Raw genomic sequence first — 27,390 nt, 5'->3', positions numbered from 1 at the left:
CTGAGACTGTTTGGACAACCACGGGGAGGTCCCAAAGCCACCTGGGACAATGAATGACTCTTAGGACTCTGATCGAAGCCCCTTCGCACGGTTGTGATGGAGCAGATGAAGACCAGTGTCACTCGGTTTTGACAGACACTCAGCACTTCTGGCTCAGGTGCGTTCCATGAAGCCACCAGGCACTGGAAAAATGGGATCCACCTCCTCCCTCAGCCCTCTGCTCTGCCAGGTAACTCCCGACAGACCTAACCCCCCCTAAATTCGGGCGGTACGTTGCTAATTAAACCTTTCGGCCGCCTGGCATAAGAGGATTGCCACAGAATTCAAGAGAAACGTCCCAGCTCCTCGCGTGTGGCAGAGCCAAGAAGCTGCTAGGCAGGCTCCGGACCGCGCCGGGCCTCGGTAGGCGGCCGCGGGAACGCAGCTCCCGGGAACGGCCCGAGGCGCGGGGAGCGCCGGGCGCTGGATCCGGGGCGGCTTAGGGACCCCGCGGGCTGGCTGGCGCTGAGCGGGGCCGGCTCTCGGGAGTCCCGGGGCCGACATGGCGGCCGATCAGCGCGGCCGCTTCCCCGCAGCTGCGGGCAGACAACGGGAGCGGATGCTGGCGGTGTCAACCCGCTGCCCGTAAACGCACGGCGGAGCCCTCCCCCTTTCCCCGGACGCCTTCCCCGGGGCATCCGCGCGGGGGCACCGGCACCTCACCGCAGCCCCGCTCGCTCCACCCGGAGCCGCCGACACGGGCGGCGGGGCGCGTTGCGGGGACGCGGCGGGAGCCGGCCGCGCCGCCCTACCCGCCCCATTCCTCGCGGCGGGACGGGACACAACAAGCGAGCACCAGAGCCCGGCCCCCCTCCTCCGGGTTCATCCCTCACCTGCCTCCCGCCGGCCGCACCTCTCCTCGGGGCCCGGTGCTGCTCCTGGCGGAAGGAGCCGCTGAACCGCGCCCCCGCCCGGGCGGCCCCACCGCGGCGCGGAGGCAGCAGCCGGCGGAGAGCGCCGCGCTCCCACTGGCTGCGCCGGGACTCCGAGCGCCGTCTCCATTGGGCGGGGAGGAGCCGCGGCGGGCACGTCACTCGCCCGGCCAGTCGGGGTCGCCGCCGCGGCCGGGTCTGGGGAGCCGCGGGGAGCAGGGCGCTGGCAGGTGGGGGCGGCCGCTTCGGCCAGCCCGAGGCGGGATCTGCAGCCGCCTCAGGCAGCGCAGCGCTTCCCTAGAACTACCTTCACTCCCGGTGCACCGGGAAACGCCTTGCCCGCGGGGAGGGGAAGGCGGCGGCGGGGCCGTTACCTCCAGAGCGTAGGGGCAGCCCCTCCCGGAGCGCGCCGGAGCCGCTGCCTGACGTTCATTGCAGGTCACCGTGTACCTGCCCCGGTGCAAAACGACGACCTCCCTTTGGAAGCGCTTGGGCAGAGGGTCAGGCGTTGCCGTCACGTTCTAGCGCCTTCTGACGGGATGCAAAAGCCTCGGCGGGCAGGAAGGTCTTGGTGTATGTTGAAGGCACGGTGAAGGAGGGTGGAGAAGAAGTCGTCTCCTATTTCTGGTTCCTCAGAGGGAACCCACAGACCTGTTGTGGAACCAGCCCCAGGAGTTGCCAGCTGCTGGCTGCAGAGAACACGTCTGCCTTGCTCCTGTTCCGCAGCCTGGAGTTTCGGGTGGCGGTGCTGTGCAGAGGGCTGTGGTTCGGAGGGTCCATGTGCACGTTAAGTTCTCTGCCATGATGCTGGCGTGAGGCAAACCTGCCCCACGGCGGTCGTTTCCTTCCAGTGCTCGATTAGCACTGCTGCAGCCTGGTCCCTTGCGCTGGCCCGGGCCTGCCTCAACACACAACTTTTACTCCCTAGTAGTGTTTTGATGATTATGTCATCGTAGCAAAACATCTTTACAAAGACCAAGTACTGTTCAGACCATAGGAAATTGAGTTTGTAAGATCGGTTGCAGGTGCGACTCGGGTATGTTTGATGTGTTCAGTCCGGCTGTCGTTGTGAGCGGGTGGGAACCAGCCGGTTGCTGTTTGCCACGGGAACCGGATTGCAGAGCTTTTAAGGAGCGTGTTCTGGGATCTTCTCACACTGTGGATTTTGAACCACAGTCCCATGGTTCAGGGCAGCAGTGTGAATGATTATGCAACGACTTGTCGGGATAAACCATTTACAAGCAGTACGGCTTTCTCAGGCTTCTTTTAAGGAGGACCTACATGTGAAACTCCTCCTACTAGTGGCAGCTCATAACCTTGCTGTGCCCATACCCAGCTAACGAGTACACTGGCTCTGCTGCGCCTGTAATTTGATATAAAAGTAATTAATCGATACCTTGTGAAAACTTTTGGCTTGCTTTGGGTGCCTGATGCTGCGCCCTGCTTTGTTCATTGCTGTTGTTGCTGCAGTTTGCATTGAAAACGGAGTTAGGGGAAGTCTGCCCATGGCTGGGATGCATCCCTGACCTAGGCATGGCTACAGCGCTCTGAAATTAACTCGGCAAGTTTTTAAACCTCTCATTATTATGTAAGATTTTGGCCTGTCGAAAGCATAGTCAAGATATTTTAAACCCTGTTTTGTGGCTGTTGTCAGAGATGGTGTGCACAGGTAGCTTCCCTTCTGTCAGCTCATCTGTGCTTTCCCAAATCTCAGTTCTTTAAAAGGACATTCCTTTTTAGGGAAGTGTCTTTCCCCTAAAGAGGAAGAGCTGCGTTGCTTTTGTGCTTTCAGATTTTTCTTTTGAAAACCTCATGTATTATTTATACCACCACAGTTACAGTAAGCAAAAGCTCTTCCCAGAGGGATGCCGCTGAGCGGTGCCCCTTGCCGATGAGTCAGGCACTGCCAACCGGAGGGAGGAGGCGGAGGGCAGAGGGCAGGGATCTCTCACCATCACGAGATGCTGCCGCTGCCTTGGATTTTGGGTCTTGTAATCTGCATCCCTGTCTGCTTTAAGAACAGGTTTGCTTCTGAGGCAAACCATTTAATCTCTGTCCTTTTTCATGGGTTTTTTTCCTCCCTTTCACATGAAATGGGGCTAAACCTTCCCGACTGCACAGGGCTGCTATCATGGGAGTCACTCAGTGTCTGCTGTGCTGGCACCTGTAGCAAAGAACCAACCTGTGCTTATTTCAAAACCCAAAGGCTTGGTGAATCTGGCAGCTCAAGGGTTGAAGGTGTGGAGGGAAGAGGCCAGAGTTTAATGGTGATAAAAGACATGTCAGATCCTTTCAGCTTCTGGCCTCAGCTGTCAGTCCATCAAGAACTGGGCTTTCAGGAGCAGCTGAGTGCCGTCAAAGCACCATTGAACTCATTCCTTCAGGCACAGGAGAAAGCATCCTTCTCCTTGTCTCCCTCTTTCTCCTGTTAGCACTGCTTTCATGTATCTCCCAACCATGTGAGCTTTCTTCTGCTTTCTCCTCAATCTCTTTTCCAAAAGTTTCCCACTTTCTACAACATTCCTATTCCATGCCACCGCCCCCAGAGCTCTTGTTTTCTTCCCTTTAGCACTCAAGGGTGGCTCTTGCCCATGACGTAGGAGTTTGCACTGGTTGCTGCAGGACACGGCACTAATTCCTGGCAACTGTTGCTTGTTCCTCAGACTGGGGTTCACAGGGAACACAAACACATGGGCACATGGAATATACCTGCACATTCACACACACACGCACGTGGATGCACAGCCCCAGGCCTGCAACCTTTCCCTCTCCCAGAATTCAGCGGAAGCCTTTTGGCTACCACAGGATTTGGAGTGGCATTTGGTGTTACCAGTGACCACCTGCATCCCTCAGTCCATAGGGTCCCCAGGTGAGCAGCCCCTCTGGCTGCACCCCACTGACATGGCAGCTGGGACCAAGCCGGTAACCAGACCCATCCCTATCCCCATCTGGTTCAGGCTGCAGGTTTCCAGCAGGGATTGCATTCTGGGAGAGGAACACTTGGAAGGGAAGCAATTGAAGAAAGGAGGCTGAGGGGAGACCCTATTTGCTCCCTGCAGCTGCCTGCAAGGTGGTTGCAGAGATGTCAGGGTCGGTCTCTTCTCTCCGGTGACAAGTGACAGGATGAGAGGGAATGGCTTAAAATTGCACCGGGGAGATTTAGTTTAGATATCAAGAATTTCTTTACTGAAAGGGCTGCCCAGGGGAGTGGTGGAGTCACCATCCCTGGAGGGGTTTAAAAGGCGAGTGGATGTTGTGCCTGGGGACGTGGTCTGGAGGTGGGCTGGCCAGAGTCAGGCTGTGGCTGGACTTGGTGATCTAAAGGGTCTCCTCCAGCCAGGCGATTCTCTGATGCTAAAAAGGGCCTCAGCGGACATATTAAAAATCCATCGTTGGCTTAACCACCAAACCCTAAGTCTGCAGGCCGGGGGACTTGCGGTAGCGCGGGGCTGCCCGTCCCAGGGACGGGTGCCCGACCCCCTCTCGACGAGCGGCCCCCGGCGCGGGCGGTCCCTTTAAGGCCGAGGTTCCCTGCGCTTCTCGGCGAGTCACCCCGCGCCGCTGGGGAGCGGCGTCACGTGGGGCGCGGTCTTGTGACCGGCCGCGAGCGCAGTAGCAGGGGCCGCCCGCGCGGTGCGGGGCGCTCAGGGAGGGGCCGCCCGCGCGCCAGGGGCCGCTCAGACGCTTCCTCCGTGTGTCGCTCGTCCCCCCCTCGCGCCTCGCGCCCGGCCCCGAATGCGCTGGGCGCTCGCGCCGCCGCTGAGCTCCGGCGCCCCCGGGCGGGGCTGAGGGGCGGCGCCCGCCAAGTTGGGCGCTGAGGCGAGGGCGCCGCTTCCTCTTCGCCCTCCCGGCGCTCGCCGCGCCGCTCCGCTCGGTTCCGCGGGCCGGCAGCGCCGCCGCCGCCCCCTTCCCCCGCCCTCCCTCCCAGCATGGACAACAAGCCCCTGCTGCAGGAGCGGCCGCCCGCCTACAGCCCCGCCGCCCAGGGCGCGGGCTACGACTACGGGCAGAGCAACTACGGCGCCATCCCCGCCCCGCAGCCCGGCTTCCAGCCGCCCCCGCCCTATCCCTACCCGGGTGCCGCGGCTGCCGCAGGTGGGTCTGAGGCGGCGAGGGAGGGCTGGCCGCCAACTCGGCGGGTGGGGGTGGGGGGCGCGGGGCCCCCGGCGGGCTGAGGGAGCTTGAGCCCCGCTCTCGCCTTCCCTGGCACGGGGGCGGCCCTGGAAGGGCCCCCCCTCACACCCCCGCTGCCTGGAGCTGGGTGCCCGGGGGCCTCAGGCTCTGGAGAAGGGCCGTGGCCTGCACCGCAGGGGGCCTGCCCGGCTGGAGCGGGGGAAACTCGCGGGGCTTCCCTGGGAGTGCGGCGGTTGGGTCATTTCCACGCTTCAGCCCAGCGCGGGTAGGAGGGTGCGCGGGGCCCCAGGTGTTCCAAAGCCCCGCCTCCCTTACCCCCTTGTTCCCCCGTGCTCTGAGGTGTAGCGTCGCCTCTGTGTTTCGCCCTCCCCAAAATGCCGGCCGAGTCTGCCCGCATCCCTCAGGTGTGCGGGGTTTGCGCCTGGGAACCCTGGCGAGAGGCACGGCTGCTGTACAACAGACCCAAACTTGCACTTCATGTGCGCTTTGCTGTGCTCTGGTTAATGTTTGTTATTTCTGATACCCTTCGGTAGTCTTGGAGGGACTTAAGTAGGTGAGTAGGTACGGTCCCCTTGTTAATTAATACTAACCTTGGTCAAAGAAAGAAGGAGCCTCTCAGGAAGGATGCCGTAGTGTTAAAGAGTGCTTCAGAAGTCACAAGAAATACACTGAACGGTGCAGATGCTGACCCCAGTCATCAAGCATCCCAGGGCCATAGATTGATTTGCTACTAATAATTTGGAGCTTATTTTCTTATAAATTATGTTCAATCTGTTGAGGTTGGTGGACTTGACAGATGCACAACCTGATAGAATCTGAGAGCTGTGCCCTGGGAGGGAAGCTCAAAACAGATAGTACCTGGGTGAAGTGTGCCTTGGCTGTATGATTACACTGCATCCACCTAACCAAGTTTGGGGTTTTTTCTTCAAAGTTAGCCCAAAAGATAAGGGCTTGTGTTTTTGAACTGCAGCTGTTAAAATGACACATTCGCCAGCCAACAACATGAGTTTTCTGAAGGTGGTGGTGTTTTGTCTTCTGTGCCATGCAACCTGCTTCCTTTCCAGTTGCACCTCAGCGCTCCTACCTCTCTCTCCAGTTACAAAGTTAGTATGTGGAAGTTGAGCTGGAAACCAGAGGCAGATTCATTCTGCTTCAGCTAGTTTGTCTGCTGGAGTAGGACATACCTGATAAATAAGTGAAAGCTGTGATCATTGTTTGTTTAAACTTTTTTTTTCTTCTGGTGCTCAAGCAGTGTTGAAACAAATTCCCAAAGTTAATTATTAGCTCGGTGTCCTTTTTAGGTGGTTAAATTGTGCTGGATACTTGGGTTTACAAAGTGCCTTTGCTGTTGGACCTACTGAGTAGCACATTCCAACTCTGATTTGGTAGAGCTACTTGAAGTGTTCAGTCAAAACTACACTTCTGTGTGTTTTCTCTGTGTCTGATTCCATACTTTGAAATTGTCATTGTTCTTTGGGCTTTGTGTGGTGATTGAGTGGATTTTTTTCTTATTTTAGGATATGCTGTTCCTCCGCCGATGTCACAGCCAAACTACTCGAGCACGTACACCATTATTCAACAGCCTGCTACCACCACTTCTGTAGTAGTAGTTGGTGGCTGTCCTGCCTGCAGGTAAAATAGCTCTCTGGTTGAGAAATAAACTGAGTCTTGGGTTTTATTTTTCAAGTTACAGGTATCCTCATAGTTCCTTGGTTTTCAATAGTTTTTCCGTGTGTATTAGAATTTAATTAATGGAAAAAGCTCTAAAATTTAGCTGTGGAGTGCTTTAATGTATGTAGTATGAGCTTGTCCTAATGGGCTTGTGACAACCACTATAATCAATACAATAGACTTTATATATGAACATCAGTCTGATCTTTATGATGGAAAAAAAATCTGTAAGTGGTGTTTTAATGAAAAGGCAGTTCAGTCACACATATAAAGGGTCATTTTTTGAGGGACAGGATGACAGGAAGTCCTTTCTGATGTGGCTATTCCCAGTGATAGTGAGTAGCATGATTTTATTGTGCAACTTTCTGTGATCTTTAGTCATAGCTACTTCTGGTTATCTGGCAGCTCCATGGAAGCACTTCTGATGCTGTGGTCTGTCCCCATTCCCAGTACCCAGACTGTGCAAAAGCAGACGGTGATCTTTAGAATTGGTTGAAAACATTGGTATCTTAACACTTTAGAAGAGCTGCTAGTTCAAAAGTCCTTTTACTGCAGAAGAACAGGGAGCTTAACATTTTGAGTGAAATCTGTTTGTCTCGTGAAGTCCAGAAAGAGTGATCTGCTATTAGTTGGGAGTTGCAACAGAAGAACAACTTCCCCCTTGGAGATCAGCAGCCATAAAAAAGGGAAGGAGACACTCTGTTTCCACTTCTGCACTGCAAGTCAGCTGCAGTCCCTCTGCACTTCTCAGTTCTTCTCATCCCAGGGTATAAATGAAGGGGTGAGGGCATCCAGATTGCTGCTGGCACAGTTCAGGCAGTGGTACACCTGGCCAGCTGTGACTCAAATGCAGAATCGTTCCCCCTTGTGTTAAAACATATGGGAGTTACCCTTGTAGCCTCTTACAAGGAGGCACTTCATGTTCTTCAGGTCTGAGCCCTTGCTTAACCCGTGTCAAAATGTGTTGGAAATGGACTTACTTGAATAGCTGAAATGATACCAGGCTTCAGGGTGATGGACATGATGGAGGTTGTCGTGACAGAGTCTGTCCCCCAGACAGGTGCCTTTTGGTTGTGTTAGAACTGATGTTTGTCTGAGAGTCAGCACCTGCCTTCAAAGGTGGATTCAAATCAGAAGTATCTTGTGGTGCTATGTTAAAACAGGTGCCTGCTGAAATGCCACTAGTTCAGGCTGAAAAACCTGTACCAGCTAGAGCTATGGGTCTGAAGTTGTATGTTCTGAACACTGAGGGTAAATAACCATCAGAGGATGTGGTAGAACAGGCAGGCAGTGTGTTTACCCAGACCTGGCCCGAAACCAAATAAATCTCAGAGTTTTACTATGGAAGCAGTTTTTGTGATAACTTAAAGTGGTAGACTCTTGCTGCTAGACTTAGGAAGTTCTTTTCTCTCTTTTTGCTTAAAGTTATCCTGGGATGTTCTTGGAGCCACGTTTCAAACAATTATTTGCAACTATAATTATAGGTAAAGTTGAGGGAAAAAAAGTGATATAAAGGTTTCCTTCCAACTAAGACAGGTCTGTGGTGGTCCATGAAGTGTTTTTAAGTGACCTCACTTGAATAGCTTAAATCCTCAGACTCTCTTTGCTGGAAGTACCTGATGCTCTGTAGGCTCTTTGCAAAAGCAAAATACCTTCCCCAAAAAATGCTTCTCTTGGATTCTCAGATTTTGTTTTAGGCTGTGGAGAAGAAAATAAGTTGTGTGGATTACTATGAGGCATAGTACTGCACTGCTTAAACTGTAAGACTCTGGTCAGTGCTTCTGAAATACTCTTGATCAGGGAATCCCAAGGACAAATAGCTGTATCTAGTAGTGGTGTGACGTAGTTGTCTCTGCAGAATTCACTGTGGGGTTTTTCCTGGCTTTTTTATTTTTTAGAGGAAGTGTCAGTATTGGGGTCCACCATTCCTTGCCTCTTAGCTAGTTAAGGAATTGATAGTGTGATACTTCAAAAGAAAGGACAGGGAAGCTGGGTGGAAGCATAGTATTAGAAATATTCATAGGAACCTGAAAGATTGGGATTCATATTCTGGAAAGTTATAATGGTTCCTTCTCTTGGATAAAGAGCTCGTAGTCCTCTTTGACTTCTCAAGACCTTAAACATAGTTCTAGTTTATTTCCTTGTCCTGGAAACCTATTTTTGGAAGAATACAACATGCAGCTGCACTTGGAATGCAACACTGAACAGAAAAGTTGTTGAAAGGGCATTGATAAACATAAAAAGCTATTGAGGGTACATAAAAAGACTGTTAATAAACAGTTAAGTCAGTCGGCTCTGTAGTCTTCTGATCTGATGCTGTTGAAGTCCATCTGCTCTAGATCATGAGGAAAGAGCCTTGCTTGTGGCTGTGGAATAATGTAATGGGTAGATTAGGCTAAAGCTTGTTGAGAAATACAAACCAGTCTTTTGCACTGTGGCATTTATGAGTGTTGCTAATTTAAATCAAAACCTTTTCCAGCTTAAAATATATAATGTTGAGGAGAAATGTGCAGTATGGGTCTGTTATTTGGGTAGGAGTCTATTTTTATTGCAGTCATGAATGGTGTTGGGATTAATAAACTAGCTACAGTAAAACTGTTTAGGCTTGATTTATGGCATGAAGTCATAAAAGGCACAAATATCTGCACAAGCAGCCTCTCCACATAAGTAGTATAACCCTGGTCGCTATGTAATTGCTTCCCCCCAAAGCATTGCTGTGTCTGAGGGGCGACTCTTCTGTCTTGCAAGCTGTACCTCTTGCTTAGAGTTACTCATTAGTCAGATCGTCCTCATTCATCGTTGGTCAGCGTTGCTTTCTAATTAGAGGCTTCAGTACTGACGTGCTCCATCCTTCCTTGCGTTACTGCAGTGTCTTGGGTGGTTGTAGTGCTGTTGTCTTTGTGTGCATTCTTCTCCCAGCCCTGATGTATAGAGAATTAGCTTTATGGCTTGTAGTTGACATATAAGGATCAGCCAAGTCCTGCTTTTAAACTATTTCATGTTCCCAAGTGCAGATTGAATCATTGTAGCCACTATCTTCAGAGATGCAAGCATGTAATTCTCCTTCTAGCTAGGAGAATGCAGCCCAGCTGCTTCTTTTGTGATCACTTTCATTTTCTTTTCTCCATCTTGCCTTGTTGGGTAGAACAAACTGCAGAGGAATGTTTCCTTTCCTATTACTTCACAGGAAGAAAGATCCCTTTACAAATTGTGAAAACATTCTCTTGATTTGATGCTTGCAAAAGTTGGTGCTTCCAAAATCTGTGACAGGCCCCGTTGGGATTTTATTTTCCTGTCTAACAAGTATTCTGTTGTCTGGCAGGAAGGGTGAGGGAAAGGACACAATGCTGATGCTTTGTGGCAGCTTGTTCTTCTGACAGTGACAAAACATCTGCCAGAGGAGTGTTGTGGGTTCCAGATGATGATAATGCTGAAGCCTCTTCCAGGGCTGGCACATGAGACAAGCTTGTTTAAAACTCTGTTTAGTCTCAGATCTCTTAGAGCCTTCTCCCTGCTACAGGGTTTTGGGTCGTCTTTGTTGAGGGGGGGGTTGTTTGTACTTTAGTGGGGGGGGGACACGATTTTGTTGGGGGTTTTTTTGGTTTGGTTTTTTTACTTGACAAAATAGGATGTTCTCATGTTTTGGTAGAAACTTTTTCTTCGATTAAGTGCATCTCTCCTGACTGGGAAAATCGCACTTGGGTGATAAAGTGCTTCAAAACATCAGTCTTTTGGCTTTACATCAGTTATTTCAATCACAAATACTGGGTGTGTGCTTTGGTGGAAGGCTGTTCAGGATACAGGATTCTATAGTTATTCACAACCACCATATTTACGCTTTATGTGAATATTATTAATGACATAATATGGGCTGCTTAAATATGCAAGGAATTTTTGTAAAAACTATTTAGAGAGCATTCTGAGGAAAACCTGTGGACTTTCAGTTTCTAACAGCAGGCTCACATGCCAGAGAGTCTTTTGAGTCTTGTGAGTAAAGCCAACTTTGAAATACCACTTCAAAAGTGCTGTAAAGAGAAATAGCAGTGGTGGGGCAGCAGCTCCCGACACTGTGCTGTGTCACAGAGATGACTGTGCTGGGGATGGGTGTTGCTCCCTTATGCTGCAGTTTGCAGCTTTTAGTAGATGTTGAGGCACATTTAAGGCGATGATCCCTGCTGTGCCGTGCTTTGATGGCTGGAGCAGTTGGCACATGAAATTCTGCAATGACTTGTGCATGTGACTGCAAAGAAGAAAGCCTTGATAGAGCAGGCTTGAGCGGATGCCATGAGTCTGCCCTTTGGAGTTACTGAGGAGGCTAGCTCGGACTGCCCCCAGCCTAGCAGCAGAGGCATGTGGCTGCAGGGTGGGATGGCTGTTCCCTGGGATCCGGAGGGAGGGAGTGGTAACCCTGTTACTGGGGTCCCGGCAAGAGCAGCTTGGCTCTTGCTGTGTCAGAGGACTTCTGATCTACTGCTCTGACCTGATCTGTGGACAGAAATCAAAGCATGCTTTTCTAATAAATGAGACTTTATGCAGCGTATTCCCTATGAAAATTATAATCTGGTCCCTACCACCCAATCTGTCACTGGGTCAGGTGTCACCATTGGGACTGGTGTCTGTATTCTGGTGACTATGATTTCCCTGTAGCAGTGAGCATCTCCGGGTGAGAGGAGGGAGCTGGTCTTGTTAGTTGGTAACCAGAGGTGATCCTGATTTGTCTGTGTATGCAGACGAGTGAGGGATAAACCCCCAGGTCTCACTCTAGTTGATCAGGGATAGATGTCCACAATCTACAGAGAACATTAGCTGGCAGTGTTAGCCTTGATTGTGAGGCTGGGCTGTTGGTGTGAAGCCATGAGGCTTGTCTCTTAATTAGTGTGTTCTCAGCACTGGAATTAAATCCATGGTGTCACTGCATTGGAGAAGGCTGGTGATTTGCAGGCATTTCAACAAAGACAACAGCTACATATAGGCTGTTCCCATCATGAGAATTTCTCTGGCTTTGCAGTCTGTCCTCTGCGTGGAAATCCGGATAAACCTGTGAATACTGTGGTGTCCCTTACTTGAAGGTAACTTGAGAGGATAATTGTGTTTACATACATCCACAGCTCGTGTTGAGGAGAGCAAGGCCAGTGGCAATGTATAGATTCAGGCTGCTGTCTGTGAATACCTATCAGCAAGCATTCAGCATGCCTTCAGGCTGCCGCTGCAGGAGCTTGTAGGTGAAAAGTAAACTTGTTTAACCTAGCTGCTGTTGTTGCTGTAGTTAGGACAGACATAAAGAAAAGTGATGTGTGTGTTCATGTTCAAAACCAGAGGTTTGTTATGCAACTTCTAAGTCTGTGCTTGACAGTGGTCTGATGTCTCCATTCACATCTAAAGCTAAAGCCTCAGCTGACCTCGGTGGCAGGAGAGGTGGGATACTGATCTGAATGTGCACTCACTTGATCAGTGAGGGAGTATTGTAGCTGGAGACACCCTTAAGTGAAGTGCAGTTTCTTTTCAGAGCTTGTGCTACAAACAGTTTCTGATTAGCTGGGACAATCCCTCGACTTCATTTGTAAGGGATGAAGAATGCTGATAAGCACACATGTAAGTACAGTGAGGTAGTGCTAAGTCTAAAAATGCATGTGTTAAATTGGACTGGTGTTTGCAGAGCTCACTATTGGCTCTTTGATCCCAAGCATTAGACTTCAGGTGGGCTTGTTCTAAATTGTATTTTCAAAAAGGGGTTGTCTGAAAAGTAATTTGGTTTTAAATACTTGTCAGTGGGAATAATTGACCTTACTTTATGGAGTTGGCAGCTGCAGTTACAGCTTAAATCCAAGAGGCTGCTTGCTGTATAAATAAACCCTTCCACTTTATTTTTAGATTGGGAGTGGTGTAGTTATAATCAGCTTTTATGTGGTTTATGCTTTAGAACACAATTTATGTTTGGTTACCTTCATGAATCTACAGTTTGAATATAGAGTCTCTAATTACTCTGCAGCTCAGGTAAGATCTGCAAGCAAAAACTGAAATACTCATTCTCTGTTTTAAAGTGTGGTGTGGGGTTTTTGTATCTGCCTTCTAAACTTAGTAACTGGCTAAGCAGTGATTGGATAAGTGTTTATCTAAAATTAGGTGGTGACACAAATCAGCAGAGACCCAGAAGTGTGTAGCTGGTGCTGTAGTAGTAGTCACAGTGCTGTAGATGTGGAGGAACTGGCTCTGAAGTAACAGGTATGTCATGGTGGAGGTCACACAGACACAGTGCTCGTAAGCTTTCCAAATGGGTGTTGCTTACAGCTGACTTGTGTGGCTGTGCTGTCCCAGCAGCGTGTCCTGCAGCTTGTTCTGTCCCTTGCTGCTCCTTTTCCCTGGGACTGAACATGGATGCTGATAACTTTTTCCCCTCCCCCTTTCTTAATTGGCATTTTGCATTACCACAGAACACTTCCTGAATAACTCTGTTTAGGGGGAAGGGAGTTTAAAATAAATTCTATTTAAAGTGTCAGGGACATCTGCTGACCGGCAGACGTGGGCCTTGCAAGCTGATTAAGGTTGATTGTAATGGGTTTGACAGCAGTCATCTATGCCTGGGTCTGAGCTACTGGGGGCTGACCAGAAGTACCCTGACTGATCCCCCTCTAATGTTGAATTAGTGTGTTTACTCTCTAAGGACACATCCAAATGCTTACATTCTGAACTAAACGCGTGAGCTTGCTTACCACAAAGATAGAATGCTGGGCAGGAACCGAGTATGGAATTATTAAGAGACAAGGGGAGGATTCAGAAGAAACAAAGCAGGAGTTGGATGCCTGCAGGGAGGGAATGCTCAGAGTGCATGAATGACAAAGGTGGCAGCAGTGTGAGAGCAAAACAAGGCAGGAAGCAAATAGCCCCAACATGCTGGTGTTGCACATGGGGTGCATTTTCCAAAGCCATGTTATAGTGGTGTTATTTTTTATGCCATTTAAATGCCTGGGAAAGGGACTTTGCTGTTCTTGGATGGATCTGTAGAACTGAAAACTGCCTAAATCTTTAATTACTCAGAAGCACCTAGATTGTGTCTGAGCATCTCAGTACGTGGAGTGTGTTACTGGGTTAACCTGCAGAGGGGGAAAGGCCAGACCTCCTTCCCTGAGCTTCTGCTGCTGGTTTTTATTTGGTCTGAGGGCACTCAGTGTTTTGTGCACTTCCACAAGTACAAAGTGTACTAAACTGCTGCATCCAGGCTTGCTGGTTTTGGTTGGACACTAGTGTCCTTTCTGCCACCACATCTGTAACCAGTGGCTATCCAAATGGTTTTGAATCATTGTGTCTTCCGGGCCTATTAGCAGATGCTTCCCAGGAGAGGACACTTCCAGTAGCACTTCTTCCTGGTGGATGCAGTGTATGGTATGAGTGCTTCGTTTACAGATTGTTCTTTAACTGCAGTGCAATTTTGAGGGTCACTTGCAATGTAATTTTAAATTTTAGTGTCCAGATACACTCTAAGCAAAGAGGTTGTACAACAGAGAAGTTAGGCTGAAGCTTTCCTGTGAGCTTTAAGCTGTGCTGCGTGACCCTCTCATACAGCAGTGTGTGCAGGTACCACAGCTAGCTGGAAAACTCTGGGAGAGGCTTTTCAACTCTGTTTTAAAAGTCAGTCTCAGGCTAGTATGCTCTGAGCTCAATCTAGGAAGCAGGTTTTGATGTTTTCTGGCATGGGCTGATGATACAACAACTGGTTTAGGATCAGGACTTCAAAGTTGGGTAGCAAGGGTAAGTTGATGGGAGCTACCCCCCCCTTTTTTTTTAATTTTTAAAAGAGGCCCAAGGTCCTGTATACAGTGGTCTGGATAAAGCTTTAATCCAGAGTATATGGAAAAAGTTTACCTCATGATATGCCCCTGTGTGGTATTCGCTGTTTTCCTAGTAGAGCCAGTGACTGCTGTTCTGACCATAGTCTTTCACTCACTCCTTCCACGTCTCTCCCTGGCAGTACTAGCCCCTCTATTCTCCCTGTTGGTATTTCACTTTGCTGTGGTGAGAGAAGGGAAGCAGGCACTGGTCCCATGGTCCTGGGATAAAGGTCTTTGTAGCAGAACAGTAGAGACACACTAAAAAGAGTATTAACCAAGCTGAGCAAACGCAGTGCCTTTAGTTTCCCTGAGCGCTGTTTGTCAGAGTGATGCAGGGCAAGTGCTCTGAGTCAGTGCCTGATGTGCCAAGACAAGGGTGAGCTTCTGCTTTGCAGCAGAAATGACTTGGCTCCTTGTCTGCTGGCTCATAGTGTAATTTGTCAGCGCTTTTGCTGTAGAGGTAGAAAGGTGTTGCATGCCTTTGTACAAGGTTGGGGTACACAACGGCTTTCTCTGATCCTCATAAACCCACTGGACATGTCAGCAAGGCAGCAGAAGCTGAAGGCTAGCTGATGGCACACAAAGCTCTATGTTCACTATTCCTGCAAGAAGCGCTTGCGGTATCAGCTGGGCAGATGTAGGTGTTGCCAAACCTGACCTACAGAAGAGAGCTCTGGTAAACCACATCACAAAGACAGTCAGTATGGCTGTTCCCAAGAAACTGGCTCTTGCTGCTGCTGAGTGTTTCTGTAGTCAATGGTCCATGTTAAAACTGGTGGCAGAAACACCAGAAACGAGTGTGATTTTGTGTGGAGTCCATACGTTCTGTAAGTCAGCAACTCAGTGTGGCAACAACCAGTGATCTGAATTAAATACAAGACCCCAGTATGTAAGCTGGACCAGCTGTCTGGTGTGGCAGTCTGTTTAGGTCTCATTGGTGGACACCATCTTTTGCTTTTGGAGAAGATGTAAAGACATTTATTTCTAAAGTTCCACCATTGGCTCATGCTTGATTCCTTAACCATTGCTTTGACTTCAGCTAAGAATAAGACATGACTGATTCCACAATTACTGTACAAAGTACTCAGTAAATGTTAGGGGTTGTTAGTACTTCTGGTGTTAACAGTACTATCTGTGAGTGACACCATGGAACGCTGTCCTGTATACAGCCTGTGCTGACTGTATCAGTGTGCTGGATGTGCTGAGTCTGGCCTGGAGCGAAGTGGCTTCATGAATTGGGGCAGAATCACAGATCCTTTTAGAGTTTTAAGCCAGTGTTGATACCTGGATTTGTGATTTGGTGTTTGAGGTGTGGGATTAGCAGCACAAAGGGACTGGAGAGAGAGGTAAAACGTCTCAAACATGGAAGCTTTTCCTGAAGTACATTGGGGGGAAAAAGGTGGTACCTGCACCACTGAAACTAACCACAACATGTCGTCAGCTCCTGGTAGAATGGGTCTGAAGTGCTTGGGAGACTTTAATAAAAGCAGAACCCTTCTGCAGGGCTGATCCCTGGTTGGTATTAACTCTCTGGACACACAGCTGTCAGTGTTCAGACTAATCTCGCTTTGTTGTGGCAGAACAAAGTGCTGGTGTGATAGATGGAGCTGTGGTAACGGTGTGCGTGTGTGCAAGGAACAGGGGCATGATGTTCCGCTGGGTTTGTAGGAGCAGCCGTGAGGAACAGCACAGGCTGCACAGGTCTGAGCTTTGGGACACTGGTGTGCTGAGACAAGGGTCTGCATGGTGATTGGAGCATTAGTCGACATCTTTTAACTTGTACCCTTCAAGGAGTGGTGTTTGAGGATATGAAACTGTAGAAACCGTACCCTGGCTGTAAATACCTTCATCCCAAATACATAAAGTTGCCTCCTATCACAAGAACTCTGTAAACAGAAATAAAGTGAGCTCATCAGGAGGAGGGGACTGGTGTTGAAGGCTTGAGCTGAATGTGAAGCTGGGTAAACCACAGAATATCAGGAACACTTTGAAAAGCCTTTGACTTCATATCATGGTGGAGGGGAAGGAGAATGGTTCTGAAGCACCGTCAGGCTGCAGTGGTTTAGCCCATTGCTGGAGGAAAATGGCCTCTGAGTCTGCTCCATCCTTACTTCACTCTGTGTACAGTCAGTTGTCTGTAGGGAAACAACTGTTTGGCCTTGGCACCTTGCTTGTAGCGGGTACTTCAGGGTCACTTAGCTCTGTGTCTGTTGACATTCACTGGATCAGGAATTGCAGAGGGGACACCTTGTTGAGCTGTTCTGCTGATCTCTAAGTGTTCACTCTTTAGTATAGCTGCTCAATTTTTTTTTGTCTCAATACTCAAGAGTTTGCTGCCTGACTTCATTTTGGGGTGTGTTTAGATACAGCACTTCAGGAAAGTCAGGGGCTGAAATTAGAAGTCTGGATCAACTTCTGCTGTCACAGAATTGTGCTGACATGGTGGTTGTTCAGTCGGGACTCAGCTGGGGCCAGATGACACCAATAGTAGGTTCTCTTACAGCTGTACAGGGATGTCAGGCTTTGAAAGCTCCTGGGGGGGTTAGTTTCGCTGAGTGGTGATGCCTGTTTGGCCTTTGGACTTTCTACCTACTAGAAATAAACTTGTCAAACAGCTTAGGACAGTGGTGTTGCACATCTGAGCTGTCGTGGTGACAGGAGGTCAGTGTGAGCAGTTAGCAGGGTCCTGCACACGCTGATCTAACTGGCACCAGCCACAACCAAGTGCTGACATCTCAAGTGCTCTTCCACTCTAAGGCTACAGTTAGTAAGTCCTCTTTATCCTCCTAAAGCAGCCAGAGCCCTGACTGCCCAGCACACCTACACTCTCCCTCCTAACTATATACTGACTTGTGCTCCCCAAAGGAAGAGATACCAGTGTAGCTGAGAGAACGTCCTGGCAACTGCAGGAGCCAGAAGTGGCTGGGCTCTGTGTGAACATGAAGGAACAGGCAGAAACAAACGTCTTTGGCTGTCTGCTGTGGCTTTCCCTTGGTGAAAGCAGGAGCTGGGTGCTTCACCAGAAGCCCTTAACCACCATTAGGGAGTTGTGCCCACCCAGACCTTCTCTGGGTATAAGGCTGAGAAAAAGCACCAAATCAGCACGTCAAAACATTTAGAAAACAAGTTGGTTTCCCAAAGAGCTGTAGTGCACACACTGTGGGAGATAAGAGGGTTCACCCCAGGATAATTGTGGAAGCCATGTAGGCAAAGCATGTGACACAACTGTGACTGCTGCCTGTTGTGAAAGACCTAACAAGCTGAGAAATAGAGTTGTTGGGTGTGCAGTAACCACTATAACAACGCTGGTACAGTTAAGGCTTTAGCACTGCAGCATTCCAGAAGTGTCAGTAAATTACTTGAAAAACAGGCTTCTTTTTATTTTTAAACACAAGTTAGTGAGACTAAGGCCTAGTCCTAGCAAACTCACCTCACCTCTGCAGAAAAACTGACCTCAAGAACAAAGTTTGATACATGCTCACGGTCTCTGTCCTGAAGGTGTGATCTTTCATTCCTCTGTAGCTACATGGCAAGGTTAGTTAAGCTGGGATGGGAGGACACCGAAGAGCCAGGACTTGCTTCCAGAGTCTTAAGGGCCCCGAGGTGGCTGTGTGCTAAAGCTTGCTGGAGTGAGTGCTGTGACCTGCTCCCTTGTAGAACAGGTGCTACACAACTCTCTGTGTCAGGGAACCTGCATTTGGAGTTGCTACAACTGCTCGGATGTGATGGCTGTGTTGCTCTAAGAACAGGAGAAAGGGTGGCTGTCTAGAACTAATCAGCTGGTTTGAGTTCTTTCAGACTTATCTGAAGTCTGATCACCTGCAGATTTCCCGTTTAAGTGGTGTAATTCAAAACCTGCTGCAAGCAATGGAAATGAAAGCCTTTGAAGGAAGGGGGAATGACAAACCACTGGACTTTGTGCTGTGTCTTGCTCTATAAAATGGTGTTTCTTGGTGATGCCCAAACTGTGAAGTGGCATCTCTCAGACTTGAGGTGTCCTTGACTGAGTCTGTTTTCCATTTTTGCAGGGTTGGCGTGTTGGAGGACACCTTCACCTGTCTCGGTGTGTTGTGTGCCATTGTGTTCTTTCCAATTGGGATTCTGTTCTGTCTTGCACTGAGGCAGAGAAGATGCCCTAATTGTGGGGCAGCTTTTGGCTAAGTGGATGAAGGAGGACGAGCTTGTGGAAGCTACAACTGTTAGCATTCTCTTTCTAATGTAAATGTCATGTACAATCACTCTCTTTGCTTCAGACCTATTTTGTAAAGTGTGAAGAAGTTTAGTCTCTTGCATGTAATTTAAACTTAAATCTTTTATGAGCATGTGCATTGCAAAACATGAAAACCCAACTTGTTTTCCATGTTTAGTGGCACCTGTCGACAACTAAATAAAACTGCTCTTCCTTTTGCAATCCTCACCTTGTGGCTGCATTATTAAGTACCTGAAGACACAGTTAGAGCTGTAGTCGGTTAAGCAGATTATTTAGTTCTGATACTGAACTATTGAAAGCTCATTCAGCCCAGGCCAGCCTGACTAATGTGCTTAGAGAGTGGGCTCACAGCCCTTTAGGTGAGGAGAGCAGAGGAAGCCTTGACTGGGAAGGACTGGAGGAGAGGAGGAAGAAGAGGAACATGTGGTCTCTGCTGCCATCACATGCTCACATCACTACTTGTGATCCTCAGCAACTGAAAGGACACTTCACATGACTTTGAACTCCAGCAGGCACACTGGAGGGAGGGAATTAGAGCTTAACTCCAGTGCTGCTTTATGCCAGCATCAGGCTCCATGACTAAAATGTTTCAAGCATGATGTGTGTTGCTGGTGGAGGTAGCTGCAGTGATGGAGCAACATCAGAGGCAGCATTTTATATTAGCAGTTAAGGAAAAACCCCCATGGCATACTTTTATTAGGACTCTTTGTAACACTGAAGTTTGACAATGTGTTTTAAAGAAAAATATCAAAGAAAGTGACAGTACAAGATTAGACTTAAAATAGGTTTATGTTAACACTTAAATTTGTATCTGAACATTAAGCAAAGCATTACAAGTTGTCTGTTCTTGAAGGATAAATATTTATTTAACCTAGGGAGTCTGTCTTAAAATAATATATAATCACTTTATACACACAATTCTCTATTCTGGAATAAGGCAGTTGTTACAGTGTTTGGTGGGGAGGGAATAATCTTTATTTATGCAGGCTTATATTCTAGAACTTACTAGTGCAGTTTCCAAATAATGAATGCCAGAGGCTCAGATCTGTGAGCCATCAGTTACCAGTTTACTAGAATATCCAGACTACCTCTGGTATTGTCACAACTCCTACTACAAAAGAGGCATACTGTAAAATCAAGCCAAAGTGCTCAAATATTAGCCCAAAGCAATTAACTCATTAGAAAGTACAGGTTTAAAAAAAATCTGAATCCATTCCATTACAATTCTATTGTACAGAGATTTAAATAAATCTTCAGAACAAGTTTAGATAGCAAATGTCATTACTGAAAAGGGTGTTGATAAGGAAGAAGTAGGTGTGTGCAGACTGTTCATCGAATAATTGGTGCTGATCTGTCATTTGTTACTGTTGGTCTGAGTTTCACAGTTGCAAAAGGATTCTCTCCACTGAAAAGAAATGCAGAGAGTTACTGGACAGCTTGCAGCAGCACAGGACCAAAGTTAAGCCATGCAGTTTCTTCATCCAGGTTAGTCTTAGACTAAAAGATTCTGTGCAAGTCTCTATTTAACTTGAATTTTTAAAACAAGTTTAGGTATGAAGACTCCCCCTCACAGTGATCCAAAACTTGGGTAAGAGTTAATGCACAGTTAGAGCTGGACTTTTCTCTCCCCATCTTTTTAACCCTCAAAAGACACAGTTTAACCCTGTCAGACTACTGGAGAAGACCACACTGCTGGGAAGGACCTGTGTGTTGGATGCCACTTCGAAGAAAAGTGCAACCAAATTTTAGCCGTGATGTTTTACCCATGCGTAGGGAATGGTCACCCAGTAATTCAGCAAGAGCCTGATTTCTCCTCACAATCAATACAGTGATAAAAACCAACATAAAAATAAATGGATTGGTATAAAAAAATTAAAAATATACCTTAGAAAAGGTGGTTTTACAATGCCATTCATGTCAGGTTTCTGTAAAAGAGAGATATTTATGCAGAGTTACAAAGACACACTACAGGTGCTCTCAGTGTCCTGCTCGAGTCATTCAAGCAGACTCAAATACTAAAGCCATTCAGAATAATCCCTGTGTAGTGCAGTTGCCCTGTCGAGGTAGCTATGGAGGGGCAGTTACCTCTATGTCCAAATTAGAAAATTAAGAGATGGTGTTTTCAGTATCTGGCCTTTTTTATTGGTGTGGTATCCACCCAAGTTCTAGTGGGGCATTTAGGTTAAAAGAAGTGTCACTACAGCAGCCATCACCCAAAGGAAAAAGGACAGAGCTACTTGCAGCACAGCTGCCAGCCTCTCCTGCTTGTGTAGCAGAATTTCTAAACTTGGAGGTGTCACAGGACAGCACCACAACCTGGCCTGGGGCAGGTCCTGCTGCATGAGAAAGCAGTCAGTGAATCTCCACCTAACCCCCAGGCATGAAGTTAAAGGCTGCAGCCAGTATCTTGACAGAGTTAAAAGCTTGAATGAGTGCAGACATCTGCTCTACAGGGGTTTTATACATGCTGCTCTGTTTAGCTATTGATTTACAAAGTACAAGTTGAGGGATCTCCTCTGACTTTTGCAAGTAGTGCTGGTGAGTAACAAAGCAGCATGTATGTAACTTGCAGTTTGTGTGGGAGTGATACCAAAGGAGGAAGGAAGAGTTTTGCACCACTGTTACTACTATTTCACTATATTGAAACTACCAGGTGTAAAGTGTACAACCTGAAAAGCGTTGGGTTTATAGCTACAGTGTGCTCCACACGTCTCTGATGAGGTGTGCTCCATTGTGGTGGAGGTCAGGTAACTCAGGAGGTGACAGTGCTGCTGTCAGGGGTGCTACAGCAGGGTGTGGTGCTTCAGCCCTGACCAGATAGAGGGCTGGAACAAAGCTGGGCCCTTCGCAAGCGCTGTGTGCTACATGCAGGTGACCCTGTTGGAGAACCTAATTCAGCTGGGTTCCGAAGCACATGTGTGACTTGTGATTCCAGTGGAATTGCTCAGATACATCAGTCAAACAGAATTAGACCTTAGAATTAGGCCTAATCAGCCCTTAACATTAATCAGAATAAGCAAATGCCCAAATTACATGCTACTGCTTACTGAGCACCAACCCTCAAAGCTCCACCAACTGTTAAGTCTTTTTAGTAGCATCGTTCTTCAGAATACTGTCCTAGATAAGACAACATCAACTTCACCTACAAGAACCATCCCTCATCTTCCCTCCTTGAAATCCTGAGCTATATTTCTCCCTGTGTTCTGAAACAAGAATGAGATACCTCAATGAATCATTTCCTACTTCTGTGTGAAGGACACTGCAAACATACTGTTTTACATGACTACAAGTTCTGCTGGAGCCTAGAAAGCAGCCTGCAATAACTGAGCTTATTTCCAAAGCCCCTTGATGGCATGGGGGTCGGTGACTTGCAGGGAAGCAGGAAAAGACAAAGAAGCTCTGCAGCTTTCCAGAGAATGGAAGTAAATAGAGACTTTGGAGCAAGACACTTGGGAGCAAAGCAGTGACATTCCTCTATTGTTCTCTTCCTCGTGTGTGCGGTAAGAGGTAAGAAGAATCACAGTGAAAAGGCAGCTGTTACAGGTACCTCAACAAGAGCAGTCATCATTTTATAGTCCAGAATTCTCCTCTAAGTCTAGCTTTCCCTGTAGAAATTGAGACTCTCAAGAAAATATTTGCTTGTTTTCCATTCCTAGGAGGCTGTAAGGTCCATTCTGGCCTTGTTAGATGTTATTTATATTGACATACAAAATATTCATACCAATAAATACATACAGTTTTTTTTACCCACTGTCAGCCAACTGTGGGATCCCTGACTTCTCAGAAGTTTGCTGCAGCACCTACTAATGGGACTTTGCCTCTTACTCTCATACAGTCTCACAATTTTAGTGGGGACAGCTGTATTTAATAGATATATAAAAATCAAAAGTTTTTTGCCAAAGAGCAATCTCTGCTTCAAGAGGCTTTTTGAAGAGTCCCCAGAACATCTGTCACCTTTAGATATAGATCAACAAAATACTTAAACAAGCAGCAAGAAAAAGATTAGTCCTTGCTCAGTTTGAAGGCTAATCATTCGTTCAAATGCTGGCTTAATATCAAAAACACTTCCATACAGTGTTACCTGTTCCTAGCAATGCATTTCCACTCAGCTGTGGTTTTGCTGAAGAGACACATTAACACCTCAATCCCCAAGGAACATCCACAGAACCACCACTCACTCCATCCAGGGTTTCTGCTGTTTAAGTCCCACTCCAGCTCTAAGATACCTCGTGATGATGGATTTGTACCTTCTGTGAGAAGTTCTTTCTGTGTTTCACAGAATCCGTTACAGAGAACTTTACTAAGCAGGCTGAATTTCCTAACACTTGGTTATACTCCTGAGAATTCTCCCTTCCTATTACTCTTCCTGTTACTACAGATGGATTGAAATGCCAAAAGCCCAGGGCACTTCCAGACAGATGCATGGAAGGGCGGCTGAAGCCGGCACAGGCAGCTAAGGCAGAACACTGCAGGGCCTCCTCCAGGAGCTCAGTGTAAGAGGGCAAAAGTGAACTGATGGTGTCCATCACTTACCGGGCCCGTGTCGTCTGCTCGGTCGGAGGGTGTTCTGGCAGTAGTACCTTTGGAAGACTCCATCCTCCTGTCAGCTTGTGAAGATCCCAGGTAGTCTGGCGGCGGGAGGACAACGTCACCTTTCTCCACAAGGTTTACAGAACTGATACTTCGGATTGGTGCGGCGCTGCAAGACAGTACCCAACAAACCCATCTTCAGCTCCTGGAATCCATCTCTCTCACTCATGTACAAACATGCATGAGCTGAGAGGTAAAGGCGTGCACAGAACTCAATGGGACTCTGCAGAAGCATCTTGGGTCTTTGTGTAACCAGTAAAACACATGAATGTAATCAAGGCATCACACTACATACTGTTAAAAAGTATTTACTGTGTATGCTACTGAACAGCAAACAACATGAGAAGAATAACGACATTTTTAATAAGCGTTAGGAAAGATCTGGGCATTTCTGCAAGTCCCACCCCAAACAGTACCTTGATGTTGGGGCAAATGCTTTTTCATCCGCTGGTTCCTCTAGTGGTCTCGTGTAGGACGATGGAAACCATCCTTTTCTGTAACAGCAAAGGTTTTCAATTTCATATTATATTAATTGGAAAGGTCTTTCAAAAGACAACAGTGGACAATCACCAGACTCCATGACCCAAGGTTTAACTTCTAAAGACCTCATATTTCTGACCATCCCAAATCAGTGCACAGAATCTCCCTAAAGTGCGTGCAGTGATTCACCCTCCAGAAAGACTCCCAAGTCCCCAGTCCGTGACAGCCAACAAAAAAAGGTGGAAAACATCTGCTAATAAAATCTGACCAGAGAGGTTTTTCCTTCATGTCCAAAACAGGTAACATATTGATTATCTTACGTTTTAGTTGTCTCATGCTCCCCATAAAGCCAGCCATCTTTCTCTTCAGCTACCAGAAGTGTGATGACATCACCCTGTGCAAAGCTAAGCAACGTCTTGTTATTTCCAGCAGTATGTGGGAAGATTGTCTTTACTTTTTGCCTTTTAATTATATTTAGTCCTGTGGCAACAGAAGTCGAACGCGATAAACTGGCATCATCTGAATTCTCTGTCAACAAAAAAAAGGCAAAAAAAGGGGCAAAGTTAGTTACACACCAAGAAAATTCAATACAATCAGTAATCTGAGAGGAAACAATAAAGGAACAGTTCAGTGCAAATCAAGTTCTGAGACTTCATACTGCTTTGGTTTCCACTTTCACACCTCTCAGTTATCTATCCATGTTTCTTAATCACCACAGAGTTCTTAATAGAATGTGCATTAAGAACTGAACAAGCAGACATAAAAAGATAAGTTTTATCTTGTGATTTCTTTCCTCTTTTGCCATGAGAAACACTGAACATTCACAGCTGTGAAGACCTCTGAAAATTCTCCAGTCTAAAAAAAGTAACTGTGTATGAAGCCCAAGGTTTTGTTTTCAGATGTGGCTAGTGCTCAGCTTCAGCTGCATCCATGAGCAGAAGGCAACACACAACTGAGACCTCCTGTGTGGGACCAGTATGGTGTACTGGGAACACATTTTAAGGAAGAAGTGCTGGATTTGCTATTAGCATTTCGATGAGTTCTACATTGCTCACACAGAGCTAGGCTTGGTTCTTTCCCTTCCTTCACTATAGCAGAGAAAGTAAAAAGGAACTCAGGAGCCAAACCTTAGGTGGGTTTTCCGTTTCAGGAAGGACAAGACTCTGCTCATTCTGTCCTGTGTGCGTTCTCCCCTAACTGTGACATGCCCAGAACAGAAACCAGTCTGGAGCAGAGTTTACGTTTGTGTGCAGGGAAAGAAACACTCAGATGATTCTTGTTCAGAGTTACAGAATGTGTTCTTCTGAGGAGACTGAAGCCCCAAGAGCAGTTAAGCATGTCCCTGATTAACCCAGAACAGGATTAAAATAGCACCTACCCATCTTGACCTGCATTTTACTGCAAACAATTCCTTGCCTCTTACAGCACACATTCCTCCTGTGAGGTAGCTTAGATACATCCTTTGTAAAGACCATTTATACTCCTCTCTATGCCCTGGAATTCACAGCACCACAGTAGTCAAGAAGTCGTTATTTGGAACACAACTGTATGTCATCAACACTTCCCTAGTTTGCAAGGAAGTCACACACACCTGCTGAATTGTGGAGCTTCTCAGAAGATGCCTTCGGGGCCGTCGTGGGATTGTTAAACATATCAACCAGCGGGCTGGTGTACGCCCGACCTGTAGGAGCAGGGGGCACCTTCGATGCATTTTCATGATGAGGATAAAAATTATTTCCAATCTAGAGTCACAAAAACAACAGTGTCACCATACTGAGGAGATAGCCATGACTTGCAGCATTACATTCTAGAAAGCAGTGCTGATGTATTATTCCCAGTCAACAGGTGTTTGGAGCCTCAACACGGCCTCATGTTCCCATGAACTTACTGATAGAATTGTTCCTAAGAGGCCTCTGCCCCATGGGAAGTGTTTGGCAGTAAGAACGCTACAATAGCCCTTTTTTCCACACACAGTTACACCGAGGTAATGGCCAGATCCTTTGATGAGAAATTTACTCATTTATTTTATAAATGGTGACACAACATACCAATAGGGAGAATTTAGAGTTTAACCTGTACTCTGCTGGTAAGAATCACAGAGGAGGGAGGAAGAAGAACAGTAACATTTTGTTTACATCTATACTTAATGTCCTTTGAGATAAGAAGTAGGAAATGGGGCAGTTGGAACACAAGTGGTTCTGAGGCCCTGCAGAAACAGTCCTGGGCACCCAAGTGAAAATGGAGTTGTGCCCGGATGGATACATGCTGCTGCCAACTGTGCTGGGTGTTTTTCCAGCAGCAGAGCTTCAGCTTCATGCTTTTGCTTTCATACCCAGCCCCACCACATTCCAGAGGGACACGACAGCCCCAGTCCCAAATGCTCTGGTACAAAACTAGCTGGTGAAGCCTCTCTGCTCCCAGCTGAGGGAGAAGCTTTAGCTGTCCAAGCCCAACATACCATGGTGTTTCTCTCTATCATTGGCGAAGGCTGGGGAGTTCCTGACACGGGCGTGGAGCCAGGGGTCCTTATTTCATCTATCATCACTCTGACTTTCTCAGGCACTTTGGTGGCATCACTGCAGGTTTCCTGCCACCCGGGCAGCTTGGATTTTAGGAAGTCCGCACACTGCATCAAAGGTGAGAGGTACTTGTCAAGGATACTGGTTTCCATAGAACTACTCAGACCTGCTTGGTAATTTCCATTATACCAAAGCAGAGCCCCAGCACAACAGAAATATTGCAAAGATCTTTGTAAGTAACAGCTCTTTGAGTGAAAGGACACGTTGCAAGAAGTGACTGCCCTTTTTCAGAGCCAGACAGTGCAAAAATATCAGTCCATATGTTTTGTAAAGAGTCACCGTGACCCATTAACATCTCTACAATACATTTAGGAGAATGTTGTGTTGGGAGCATTTTCTGTGACCCAATCACAACGCTTGTCTGGCACTGGTGTTCCTCAGCCCTCTCTCCACTGTTTATGGCAGTCTGCTCTACCTGCTGCAGGATTTAGTGAAGGTCTCCTCTGTGATTACATTTCAGGAGCGTCGTTCCTGTCCACACTCCTGGCACTGACCTGAACATGATAGAAGTGCATGTGCTGGGTAAAGCTGCAGTGCTTGTCAACCAGGAAACAGAATCTTCTCTTCTCTTCAAGCAGAGCTTCTCTGCAGCCCTCTGCAATGAACCTCTGAATATCGCTCTGCCGAGAGCTCACTGTTTCCAAATACTAAGGGAAAAAGTCACACACAGCCTGTCAGTACTGTTTGGTATCACACAATCACTGAAGCAAACTCCAAGAGCCTTAGAAAAAGGGTTTGGAAAGGTGATAAGGCACCTCTACTTCCCATGCACACCCCTGAGCTACCCTGAGCTCCCCAGGTAAACAGGTGCTCTCTGTACAGGCAGCCAAGAACCCGTTTACAGGGGGCAGCGGGAGAAGTGAAGTAAAACAAGAAACAGCCTTTTAGCCATTAAACAAAACACCATAGTAAATATGATGATGATGACATCAAAGCAGAACTGTGCTGAGCAATTTGAAGGCCGCAGGTGTTCTAATTAGACTAATTAC

The 27,390-nt window shown here is 47.5% G+C and overlaps 2 protein-coding genes across 2 annotated transcripts in view; one reads left to right on the top strand and one right to left on the bottom strand.

Annotated features, from left to right (window-relative positions):
* Positions 1 to 4,545: 4,545 nt before the first annotated feature.
* BRI3 (brain protein I3) lies at positions 4,546 to 18,959 on the top strand. The gene is made up of 3 exons (XM_084271165.1): positions 4,546 to 5,006; positions 6,563 to 6,677; positions 18,571 to 18,959. Exons 1-3 carry the CDS (start codon positions 4,841 to 4,843, stop codon positions 18,701 to 18,703), a joined length of 414 nt encoding a protein of 137 aa, XP_084127291.1. The 5' UTR covers positions 4,546 to 4,840; the 3' UTR covers positions 18,704 to 18,959.
* Positions 18,960 to 20,081: 1,122 nt separating this feature from the next.
* Positions 20,082 to 27,390, bottom strand: part of BAIAP2L1 (BAR/IMD domain containing adaptor protein 2 like 1) — a gene marked incomplete at both ends in the record, with an annotated part of 38,102 nt that continues 30,793 nt past the window's right edge. The window contains 8 exons of the mRNA XM_084271125.1: positions 20,082 to 20,157; positions 20,637 to 20,677; positions 23,286 to 23,451; positions 23,759 to 23,836; positions 24,143 to 24,350; positions 25,414 to 25,564; positions 26,281 to 26,448; positions 26,896 to 27,048. Coding sequence (XP_084127251.1) covers positions 20,082 to 20,157; positions 20,637 to 20,677; positions 23,286 to 23,451; positions 23,759 to 23,836; positions 24,143 to 24,350; positions 25,414 to 25,564; positions 26,281 to 26,448; positions 26,896 to 27,048 — 1,041 coding nt within the window. The remainder of the gene's footprint in view (positions 20,158 to 20,636; positions 20,678 to 23,285; positions 23,452 to 23,758; positions 23,837 to 24,142; positions 24,351 to 25,413; positions 25,565 to 26,280; positions 26,449 to 26,895; positions 27,049 to 27,390) is intronic.

Source organism: Gallinula chloropus (assembly GCF_964237585.1).
Source record: "Gallinula chloropus genome assembly, chromosome: 15".
Lineage (NCBI taxonomy): Eukaryota > Metazoa > Chordata > Aves > Gruiformes > Rallidae > Gallinula > Gallinula chloropus.
This window is presented reverse-complemented; position numbering and strand designations above follow the sequence as displayed.